General features: G+C 41.2%; 1 protein-coding gene across 1 annotated transcript in view; it reads left to right on the forward strand.

Annotated features, from left to right (window-relative positions):
* Window positions 1-12806, forward strand: part of DNAH7 (dynein axonemal heavy chain 7) — a 4771155-nt gene that overhangs the window by 1338111 nt on the left and 3420238 nt on the right. The window contains exon 11 of the mRNA XM_044073696.1: window positions 2453-2531. Within this exon, the coding sequence (XP_043929631.1) occupies window positions 2453-2531 (79 nt within the window). The remainder of the gene's footprint in view (window positions 1-2452; window positions 2532-12806) is intronic.

A 12806-nucleotide genomic window follows, 5' to 3' on the forward strand; every position in this document is an offset into this window, starting at 1 on the left:
GTTCTTTTATTATTTATTATTAAATATATTTAAACCTGTCATTGTGGCTGATATTTGTAAAACATATTTAAGTTCTGAGAGTACTTGCATATTTATTTGGTGACACTGTGGGCCACTCCTAATTGCCTTGCTCTTGGTCAAAATACCATTTGTATTGCTAGTACCCTTACAAATAAGACTGGACACCCTTTGTTAAGGGCCTTAAAGTAGCTGATAAGGAGTCACTGGTGGTAATAATAACTACCTTGTAGTCTGGGCAGAAGGGGGCAGAGCTTGTAAACCTGTGCCAGTCATTCCCAGCTGTATGTGCATGTATATAAATCAAACCTCAAAGAGTGTGTGTGTCAGCTACATGGGCAGGGACATGAAACACTGGTTGGACAGAGAGCTGAGATCTCAACTCTATAGCTGTACCAGTGGGGAGTCTTATTAGGGATCTGGAGAAGGGGAGAGAAGCCAACCCCAGACTGAATGTGGTCTCTGTGTGTTGTTAAAGGAAATTTTCCATTGATGCAGAGAGCTACATCTGGAAATAATGTGTGCGCACCTGTCATCCTCCTAGTGTATACATCTCCCACTGTTGCCAGTGGTGAAGATTGAGGCTCCTTGATTACTGGGCCAATGGTGGGGCGTCACGCCATATAAGAAGAAAAGTGGCAAAATATGTTTACATTGTCAAGAAGAAGAAACTATGGAACATGGCTTTTTGAAATGTAAAAGAGTAAATAAGTTATGGGGAAAAGTGTGTAAAGAAGATTTTTTTGAAGATAAAAAAAGAAGTGGATATAGTTAGATATGGCTATAAAAACAGAAGTAAAGAATATGTTAAAATCATAGATAAAATGTTATTTTTTGTTATATGGAATGAAAGAATAAATGAAATTGTTTAATGGTAAATGGATTTTAGCAACAATATTAAGTAAAATCAGATGATTATGGAAAAAGGAGCGAGTGTCTAACGAGGAAGAAAATTTAGTATGATTGTGTAAGCAGATTTATGTATATGTGTGTGTGTGTGTATGTGTGTGTGTATATATATATATATATATATATATATATATATATATATATTTATATATACACACACACATACATACACGCTTTTAAATATTTTGTAAATAAGAGTGAATTTGTATACAAATAAAGGACCTCTGCTCTTTTTGATAGGTACAGTATGATCTTTTACATCTCCTCCAAAGGGTGACACACTCAGGAGTGCATCACCCCCCCCCAGTATGTCATACTGCATTGTCAGCAATCCATTTACCTGGTGTGGGAATAGAACCCACAGTGCTGTGCATGAGAAGCGAGTGTGCTACCTGTTGCAACACTGACACTGTGATATACATACACACACACACACACATATATATATATACATATATATATATACATATATATATATATATATATATATATATATATATATGTAAAGTATCATGGATGTGGGTAGGTGTAATGCGCTGCTTCTTAAAAACTAGTATGAATACTGAAATATTGATTTTCATATTTAGCACTGAAGTCTCAAAGTGGTTGGTGATTATCGGCTGACTTAACATAGGCCGGGGGTATTGTAAGTTGACCAGTCTTGTAAATATATATATATATATATATATATATATATATATATATATATATTCATCGGCCCATGGTTAGATGAAATACTCAGTGACTACAGATTCCATTGAAACTTGGAATGGGCTTTGACATGGGTCCTGCAGTGAGAGCAAATCCAAGACACACTCTCCTTCTCACTTTCCTTTGTTCTCAGTCCATTTGATGGCTTATGACTTGAGAAACAGGTTTCATCAGATTATTGCCTGACGAATAATTAACTGATATGTATGCACTGCTTAGAGATGTAGATGAGAATTCACATACTATTCTTAGCAAGATACACACATACACATATGCATTTCTGACACTTTTTAAATGTTTTTTTTTTTTTTAATGGATCTTGTAGTCTGCCAGAAGTGTATCTGCTGATGCAGTAAGTTTTAGCTGTGCTGCCTTGTAAGGGCCATGTCATAAGATTACTACCATGCACCTCTACAGACATCTGACTTTTCTAGCTAGAATGATGTCTGTTTGTGGTTGAGTCTGACTCCCGGATCTTATACAAGGTCTCTGCAACAGTAGTACTGTTATACATTCATCTACTAGTATGTTTAGTACCTCATATAACTGCACTTTGATTTAACTTTTCCAGTTTTACTTCTGCAGCTTTATCTGAAATAGTTACAGAGCATTTTATGACTGTTATCATTTTACATGTTATTAATAAAATATTTTTGTTTTGTTGCATTTTATTTGTACATAATATCTTAATTTTACTTGGATCTTTCAGTACTGACAAATGTTGTAGAAAATTTTGTTGTACAGAAAGAATTCAGTAGAAATTTTGCCTGCCTATTATTAAATGTAATTTATTGCATGTTTCTTGGTATTACAGACTGTGTGATGAGTTTGAAAAAATAGCAGAAAAAGCTCTGAGCACACCTCCTAACACACAGGAAGTAATTGACCTTAAGGTACAGTTACCTTTTCATTAAAACTCTTAGCTTTGTACAGTAATATTTAAGATATAATTATATACTATGAGAATTCTTGTGAAGTGATGGATATTCATTCCTGGGGCTGGTTCTTTTCAATGTGAGCAACAGGTGTCATATGAAGACTGAAAAGAAAATAAAGTTGTACTGCTGACTCAAAACACAGGAAGAATGAAAAACAGGTAGGTGGTTGAGTGCACAAAAATGTTCTGTTGTGTAGTATTCTTAATGGATGGGATATCCTGCTGAGAGCAGTCCGGCCAGCATTCCAGAGCCTTATCTCCTTCCAGGCACTGTATGTCAGATGTATGTCCTACGATCAAGGTGTAAGGTACATAAGTGACGTATAAGCACCTAATCCTCAGAACTGAATTCCACCAGAAGGCCAGCTGAAAAGCAATAGAAAAGAAAGGCTAAAGAAGGGAGGAACAGAATACTGCAGCAGTGAGAAGTAAGACATCTACTGTTATGGTAAGATGTTGCACACCTGTACTATGTCCTTCCTTATCACTGTGGCAGTATTCTTAACAGATGGGAGAGTACAAATACTACTGGAGAGGATGGGTGGATGAAGACACAGAAGAGTCTTCAAAATACCCATGTAAGATGTACCTAGCAAAGCCCACTCTGGCTGTAGAAATGACAACCAACTTGTAAAGTTTAGTAAAATTATATACACATGATGAAATAACAGCTTCTAGAATGAATCTAATATTCAGACCATTGAAAAAGACACCAGAAGAGTCCACAGCCTGGTAGAATGATCACAAACGGAAGAAGAAAGCTGACTGCCATGAAAATAATAGCAAAACGAAATAGCCTTAGAAATTCAGGAGGAGATGGTTTGCTTAGACACAGCCAAACCCAATTTCCTGGCATGAGAGGAAATAAAAAAGCTGTGTAGACTTCATAATATCTTTAGCTAGGTTATATTTGAGCTATGTAAATTCCAAGGTATGAGGAATCCTCTCACTATCATTCTGAGGAGAGGGGAAAAAAAGAAGGAAGAATAATTGCTTGATTTAAGAACAGATGATTAACCACCTTTGGCTTAAAGGAAGGATTATTACGAAGAGATACCCTGTCTTTGTGAAAAAACGAAAAAGATGGAACTGCCATGAGCAGTTGGAATTCAGAGACAATCTTGGCATGAGAAAGAGCTACTAACAGTACAGTTTTCCAAGTACAGTGTTGCAAATGGAAGAGGAAACTGCAAGTTCAAAAGGAAATGGAGTCAATTTCTCAAGAACAAAATTAAGGTCCCAAGAAGGAGGAGTATGTTTTCTTGGGGCCTATTTTGAATGACACCTTTCATAAATTACTTGACTTCAAAACTAGGAGCCAGTGGTGGGTTCAGAAACAGATAAGTGGAAATGGCTGATAAATGTGTTTTGACAAATGAGTATGCCAGGCCAGAATTGAGCAACTCACACAAATAAGAAAAGACCATTGGAGTACTTACAGGAAAAGGATCCAAATCATGGTTGAGAAACCAAATAGAAAATATCTTCCATTTAGCCACATAGGATTTTCTAGTAGCAGGTCTCCTTGCCTTGAGCAAAACCAAAAGCACGTCCTCAAAGGATTGGTATCAAAAAGGAATCAAAACACTATTGCCCAAAGAGTCAAATGAAGAGTGGACAAGTGAGAATGAATGAGAGATCCCTTGTCCTGTGTGAATAGATCCATCCAGTGAGGTATTTTGTGATGACTGCCCATGACCATATGGAAGAGAAGGGAGTACTAATGCTGTCTGGGCCAAAAGGGAGTCACCAGCAAGATTTTAGTTGTGTCCCACAAGATCTCATACAGGACTTTTGGTAGTAGAAGAAAAGGGGGATAAGCATACAGAAACATCCCCTTCCAGGAAAAAGATATGGCATCTACTTTCCAATCCAGAGGACTTGACACTCTGAAACAGAATTTGGGAAGTTGTCTGATCACAGGGGAGGCAAATATATCTACTTGAGGAGTATCCCAGCAGTGGGCAATGTTCAGGACCACCTCCCTGTGAAGCATTCATTCATGGGGATCTGCACTGGACCTGCTCAGTGTGTCTGTCACTAGAATTTGCTCTGAATGTATGTAATCCATCTGAAGAGTCAATTGATGGTAGAAGAGCCAGAATGCATAGAAGGTACGACTTCATAGCCTCTTGCTTATTGACATATACCACATGACTGTGGTACTGCTGCAAAAATCCTAAGAAAGCTAGGGATCTAAAGAAAGTGGAGACCAGGGAAAGACAAAATTAGAGCTGTCCTCTCTTTGATGTTGATATGATCTGCCAATTCAGTAGGAGACCACACAACCTGGATCCTGACATTGTTGGAGAAAGCTCCACTACCCTGATCTGAAGCATTTATGTACAGTCCACGAGTAGAAACAAGAACCTGAAAAGGTAGGCCAGAATTCAGAGAGATCTGATGACTCCAACAACAGAAGCCAAATTTGACGACAGGTAATAGAGATATAGGAAAATCCAGAGGATGACAGTGTTAAAGCCCAGATGGTTTTGAGGTGCTACTGAAACTTCCTCATGTGGAGTCTGGCAAAAAGAACCACAGCAATAGTAGAATGGTGGATGCCATGAATCTCAGCATTTGGAGGAATTCCCTTGCTCGAAACCCTGAAAAAGTAAGAAGGGACTGAAAATAAGCTGTCAAGGATGGGACCTTGGCTTGAGAGGAGGCAGGAGAGCCATCACTTGCACAGACTGAGTCATGCAGTTTAGAAAAACCTGATCTTTTGAAGGGGTCAGCACAGACTTTTTGAGGATTAAGATGAATGCTACACTTTTAAGAAGTATTGTAAATTTGAGATCTCGAAGAATATGATGATGCTGGGAGGGAGCTTGAATCAAGAAGTTGTCATAATAAGGGAAATTTTGAATTTCCTGAAGCTTACAGAAGGCTACCACCAAATGTCTTGCTCTGGTAGTACCCTACAGAAGGCTATCACCAGGGCTAGATGTTTGGTAAAGACCACTGAAGCCTTAAAAAGACTGAAAGGCAAGACATAACTGATAATGTGAGGAAGACACAGAGGAGTGTAAAACTTTTCTGAAGATAGGGTAAATGGGAACATGAAGGTAAGCATCTTTTAAATCCAGAGATACCAAGAAAGCTAGGGGAAACAACAGATGGTAGAGAGTTTGAAGGGGCAGCATGCTGAAGAATGGAACCTTCAGGAAAGTGTTGAGGAAAGAAAGATCCAGTATGAGCCTCCAAGACCCCTTCTTCCTGGGAACCAGAAACATCCAGGAATAAAACCCTGTGGTTCCCTGCAGTAAAAGAAACTGCAGGATCACAGGAAATTGAGGAAGCTGAGTAGGAAGAGGTTGGGGAACTCCCAAAAAGGGAGGAAAGGACTTCCAAATCATAAAACAACCATTCTGGATAATGGAAAGCACCCAAGAGTCTGTGGTTATTTGTTGCCAAAGAGGAAAGGACAGAGTTAACCTGAGGGAAAGGAACCTGGCCAAAAAAGTGGAAGTAGATGAATGTTGGGTGGAAGCAGATTTGTCAGGGAAAGAAAGCTTTTGATTCTTAGAACCCTTAGAAGATTTATCAGAAAAAGCCCTCTTGGAAGATCTCGTACCCTAGAAGGCTGTCTTGGCTGCCTGTGGGCAAAGGAAGATTTAGAGGGATAATTTCTATGGGACCCAGGGACAAGAGACAGATGTGTTTCAGATTCTGCATGACTGTCCTCTTGTCTTTTAGGGCCTTAAACCGCTCAGCCACAGCAAAGCCAAAAATATTTTGGTTATTTAAAGGAGAATCCAGGGGCTTTGACTTGATATCATTAGGGAGAGCCTGTAAGTGCAACCTTAAGTACCTCTTCATTACAAGACCCTGATGCAGCTGCCCTAGAAGAGCCATCAGTAGTTCATAAGTGCACTGTATAGAACAATAAGCCACCTGAGAAGCAGTGCTCAGCAGGGAAATGGCAGAAGACGTTGCCTCAGAATCAGGCAAATCAGTTATAATACCCCAAGTTGAGAGAGAAGAGACTGCACATACCTAGTCTTCTGAATGTGGTAGTTAATGGCCCTGAATGCTAAAGTGGCAGAAGTATACACTTTTTCCACACTGCTCCATAGTATGACTGTCCTTGTCTGAAGGTAAAAGCTTTGAAGAGGACAGCAATTTAGATGGCTTGTTAGCACCTAAGGAAATCACTGCAGGATGAGAAGGGCTTTTATACAAAAACGTCTGGGCTTCAGGGACTTTGCGGAACCTGCCATGCTTCTTAGGAGTTGGAGGCTATGAATCGGGGGCTCAGATCCTAAGCAAGAGGAGAATGGAGTTGAGATTACTAAGCCAAGGACTGTTCACCAGAATGTGAATCTAAGTCTTCATCAGAGGACTCAAGACTCTATGCCATTTAGAACGGGTGGAGGACCAAGTAACAGAAGAAGAGCCAGACAAGCCTTGAGGAAGCTTTAAAGCCATAAGGACATTAAGAAGGCCCTGTGTAAAATCCTGCCATTCCTTTGTGAGGGTCCTTTGCCAGAGGAGCCACATGCCATGTCTACTGTTTCTTTTTCAAAGGAATATCAGTCCTAACAAACCAAGGAAGCTCAGGCCCTGCCTAGATTCAAAAAGAGTACGAAGGAGTTCCTTCCTAACTAATATCTAGGGAAACCCTCTAGGCCTCTCTGGTATTAACAGCTGTGGTTCTCCCTCCATGTCTGCAGCAGATGCTGGAACAGCCTCAGAAGATGTGTGAGTAGACAGTCCTGTGTAGGCCTCCAACTAGATCGTGGCAGAGAGAGCTGACATCAGCACTGGACACTCCTCAGTTTCTTCATCCAACCCAACAGAGATGTCCAAAGGAGGCTGGACAGCAGCAGAGTCAATGCACACCATCTTAGGCTTCTTTATTAAGTGATGGCAGTATGTCAGGGAGGATAAACGCAGAAGTCATGTACCTTGGGCCAAAAATTGAAATGCTGATTGTCCAAGTAAATAGAAAGGGATGACAGATGGCTGTGAAGAGTCTTTGGAAAAAATCCCTGACAAATCTCACACTGAGTGTGGTCATGTGTAGCACCCAAACAAAACAGGCACTTGGCATTTCTATCTTTATAGGAAATCTGTCTCCCACATTCACATTTTCTGTTCTTGGATGGCATGTAAAAAGATAAAGCTAGTAAAGGAAAAAAAGGAAGGAAGGCACTTATCTTGTCAAGGCTTGGAAGCTGAACCAACTAGGCAAACAACCTGCAGATCAAATTCATAAAAAAGCATTCAGACTGGTGGCAGAGAAGTTCTGAGGATCAGGCACTCATATGTCACTTATATACATTACACCTTGGATGTGGAACACATGTCCGACGTACGGCACCTAGAAGGAGATTAGTCTTTTGTATGCTAGCTAGACATTCAACTGCCCTTGACAGGATATCCCATCTGTTAAGAATACAGCAGCATCGATAAGGAAAGACATCATGTGATCTTTGTTGAGGAGGTCTGCCTTTATTAACAGCTTAACAAAGACTGTCAGACAGTTGGTGTTCAGCAACTGAAAATTTCTCAGGCTTCTAAACCCACCCTTTTACCAATAATACACTGCTCTGTGACTTTCCATTTCTGGATTTCGTTTGCCATGCTGTAGTATAGTCATATTGTTGAAACAACCACAAGCCACATTACTGTTCTGTGGTAAAAAAATTGTCATTTTTGGTGAGTAAACTACTTGTTTTCCCCCTTTTTATTCATCTCATTTTAGTTTGTTGTATTATCTCTAATCTAGGCTGTAGGCATTTTATCACCTCCTTTGCTGTTTGCAACAGTATTTGATAGTGCAACCATACATCTTGTCTTCTAGCTTTCCTTCCATAAAAAAATCCTTAATGCTGCTGTTCACTTTTGGTGTTGATTAAGAGCTGTTGCTGCTTAGTCTCACTATAGTTTTATTTATTGTGGTTCACTCTGGAGTGTCCTTTCAAAAGTGCAAGTGTGGAAGCAAAATTCCATTGCAAAATAAACACAATGCCTTTTGACTGCACAAGCAACATCCTGTTTTTAAATGTGACATATCAGGAATTTTCTCCCAGCATAAATAAAAAACAAAAGAAAAAAAACAATTTCTGCTTCAGAAATCACTCTTGGCCAATGCCTGTGCATCTTGGGAGTCCAGGTATTCTTTAGAATCGAGGATACTGCCTTCAGTGGCTTCTGTGATTACAGTCTTTTCTGATTTTCCTAATGCTCACAAAATGATGTTGAAGCATAAACCTGGGAAACCAACACCTTCCTTCCTCTCTAGATCTTCATGGTGCGCAAGCAAAGAACTGATGATGATGTTCCTTCTGTTACTTCAAAGGCTGCGATTTTCAAATCAACTTTGAAATGGACAAAACCACCAACCTTAACTTACTCAACAGATAAAGATGTGTCTCGCATTATGACCTCTCAACACACACTTCTGCAAGGTACTATTCTCTGCCTCTATGACAAGCATTTGAAAGTTTTTATTGGGCTGAACAAGAAATGTCTGCAGCATCACCTCCTTCTGTTTGTAGGATAGTAGAGGCATTTCTTCCTTGAATCTCTGCAGGCCAGAGGTGGAGTGCTCTGCCTCCCACATATACGGGTCCATTGCATACAGCGCTTAGGGAGTCTTTGGGTGATGAATCTATCCTCCATATAGTCCTATAGCCAGGAAGCCGAGGTCCCAGTTTTGATCCTTGTGGCTCCTGGCCAGGATCTAGATTTTTATTCATCAAGCATATTCATCAAATCTGGGTTTGACACTTGTACTTGTATGTTGAGCAAGGTCATGGAAGCTGAATATGACTTAGATAAGTAGGTTCTTTCAGGCAGGGGCAGCAGGACTTTTGAGACCCTTTACTTTTTTGGTGAGGAACTTTTCTGGCCTCTCCAGCTGCTGCAGAGGTGCTCCGGGTCAGGTCAGAGGCATTTTGGGCATTGCATTCAACTGATGGTCTTGGTCAGAAGGATGGTGAAAACCTTGACTGAGATGACCTAGATGATCCTTCTAGCTGATTGGTGATGGCGAGGTGAAGATCTTCCTAAAAGCTTTATGGGTGTTGGTGGACAACTTACTCCTAGCCTATCAACCGGTCCCCAGGTCTTGTTCTGACAGTTCTGTACTAACTTTGCCACCTGGTAGTGGATAAGCACCTTATTTTCGAAGGGTATGGGCTATACATTTTTGGCATTTATTTTGGAGGCCATGTTCTGGGCACCAGTTATGGTTTCATGCAGGAGGACCTTGAGGATGTTCTGTCTGTGTCAGATGTGTTTTCTACTATGGCCAGCAGTCAGTCATCAAACTTCTGACTTCCCAGTCTCCTATGTTCCCTGTGTTTGCGCTTGCCTTAAGAAACAAGATAGGGCCAAGGACTGGAGCCCTGTGGGAAGTGCCTTGTGACGGAGCTTAGGGTGGGACATGACTTGACTGGCAACTCAAACCCTGTGGGTTCTGTGTCCTCGGTGTCACTCCAACCAGTTTGTGATGTATGGGTTAACATTTAAGCACGATGATTTTCAATGATACCCAGGTGGGGTGTTATTGTATGAGAGTTGTATGCCAGAAGTAGATCGAGGTAGGCTGTATGGACTGCCTTGGCTTTGGCTGGCTTTTTGAAAGGATATTAGTCAAATCAAAAGTTTAGAAGAGATCAACAAAAAACCAAACTGGGAGACAAAATTGGAAATTCCCTATGTCTTTTCTTGCAGATTCCATTATGTCTTATTCCATGGCTATAGAACAGGCTTTGTAAGCTAATAAGCTGTAATTCATGGAGCTACGATTTGCATAACGCTGAAGTGGATTCGGGGTTTGATTCGTGGACAGTACGTTGCGGAGAAAGTAGACTATGATTAAACAGCTTTCCTAGCTGTGGGTTTTAATTCTCCTAGCTGTTATTAATAATTCCAGTAGAACCATCAGGTCCCAGTTGCCTTTTTGCTTTGGAGCAAGCAGTTCTGCGTTGGAGATGTTTGGGGCTGCAAGCTACGGCTTGTGAGTTGGAGATTTTGGGGCTGCAATAGCTTGCACTGGGCTACCTCAGCCTTTTTGGGGAGAATGTCTGTACCTGTCACCTGTCAGCCATCATTGTTGGCAATGTCTGTGGGGTCAGTAATCTTCATTCCTTTTTTAAGGTTTATGGGAGCAGCTAAAGGTTCCTTGATTTGTCTTTTGAACATAGCCAAAGAAGGCCTTTCTAAAGTCTTTTTGAGTCTTTCTTTTTTGATCTCAAAATTTTTGATTTACTTATAGTGATCAGTCTTGTCTTTATATAGTGATCAAGGGTGTCTCTTACCTTTTTAAAGTTTTTGCTCTTCTTGTAGGCTTTTCCCTTTTGTTGTAACTTTGTTGTTTAGTGGGGGGTGCCCCATTTTCAGAGCGCTTGCCTTTAGTACAATTGCCTTTTTGTTTTGCTTTGCCTTATCCATGCAGTCCTGCCTGCAGTGGGCTGTAGGCGGCATTTGTGAAATCAATTTCGGGGCCCTTACTTGGAGACCACCTCACGGGTCTTTGGGGGTGCCACTAGTGGGCAGGAAGCTGTTCTTTACTGAAGTCTTCTTTTTTATTTCCTTTTTATTTCAGGTGGGGGTGGGTGGGATGAGGACCTCCAGCGAGATTAGTTTGTGATCTAGTCTCACACCGGTGAGGTATACTGCCGGTGTTGAACATTGTGCTCCCATGTTCGTGATGATCTCCCTCTGTTTGGTTTCTTGTGGAGTGTGGACATGGCATTTGAGTTTTCCAATTCATTTTGAGTTTGGGCTAAGTGTTTGGGTTGGGCTAGGAGTGTTTGTCTATTTTAGGGTGAGTTATTCTATTTATGGGTAGTTGAGAGGTGGTACATGATGGTGTTCTAGTACATTGTTTATCCTCCATGGGTTCCAGAGTTTGTGAGGGTTGAGTTTGTGAGTGAGGCCTGTACAATGTAAGTCTCTTGCAGAGCAGTAGTACTCTGGTGTTGGTGCACCTGGATGGTCTCGGTGCCGATGCTCTTGCCGTTGCCACCAGTCTTGAGGTGTGGGTGTCCCCCCTCCTTTCTCCTACCCCCTTCCTTTTTGGGGTATGCAGCAATTTAAGAGGTAAAACCTGATAGAAGAGGAGTGCTCTCAGGAGCCTTGTGGGTGGTTTCACAGCTCACAGCACCAGGTTTGACCACATGTTCTCCATGTGAGGAAAGGGGGAAGGGTCAAGTGTCGGCATTTGATATTTAGACTTCTGGCATTGAGCATTACCCTTAGTTTTTTTCCTTTTTTGTGTTCTAGGGTGGTAGGTTTAGAATTTGAGCCTTGCCTAAAAAAGGCACCATCTTTCTTTTTTTTCTTGTACATCTGTCAGATTTTGGTTATGGGTTCCCATGATATAAATGCTTGTAATGAGGCTTTCATCCATATGATGCTGATATTGGCAGTCAAATGCCTGTCAACACTGACTGTTGTTCCATTCTATGGTTTGCAGCTCTTGACATTAAAAGATCAATTGTCTGTATAGCCATTGCTGACAATGCCCTCAGCTTTGATGCTACTGATATTTAAGGGCTTGTAAGACTTACCACTGGTAGTTAACCTGTCAGGACTGAGCTTGGTTGCTGGCCTGTTAGAACTGATGCTGGTCTTGGTGGGGCTGGCTTTTTGATTGTTGGAGCCAGTGTTGCCAGTGTCAAAAGTGATATTAGTGTCATTGTCAGCAATGGTATTGCAGGCAGCTCAACATTTGCCTGCTTCAGCATCTGCTCCTGTTCAAGACATCACCTCATCCCCTTCCCAACTACAGATATTTCTTTGACAAAGCCCATTGTTGTCCCAATTGTCTAGCAGCAGGACAGATGGTCCCAAGGCCTCAAGGCTGTGCCCTTCCTTTACTTGTACATCAGGATCATGCATGTGCATTGTTCATGATCATAGGTTCATACTAGGCTATCTGCCCTAGGGCATTTACAAGCCTAGCCAGAGTGTGTTTGGCTTTCGCCACCCATTTTAAATGAATTTTGCTATGCCCTTTTTCGAGGTTAGTATACTGTGCCTCTGTCTAACAGTGACACAGAAGTGATACCCGGAGTAAATCTACGATCTCCCATACACTCATCAAGATTTCTCTTGAAGAGAGTCAATGAGGGACTCTGCCTAACCTGGACTGGAATTTTATTCCAGAGTGAAGGGAGCCTCTGGGTTATAAATCTGTCCCTCCAGCATGCCCTATTTATTTCAGTGCTGAGGTTCAAGTCTCCCGAGCGAGTAGCTCGATGGGATTTGGATT

This window comes from Protopterus annectens, chromosome 6.part0 (assembly GCF_019279795.1).
Source record: "Protopterus annectens isolate FY-2018-M chromosome 6.part0, PAN1.0, whole genome shotgun sequence".
NCBI classification, from domain to species: Eukaryota; Metazoa; Chordata; order Ceratodontiformes; family Protopteridae; genus Protopterus; species Protopterus annectens.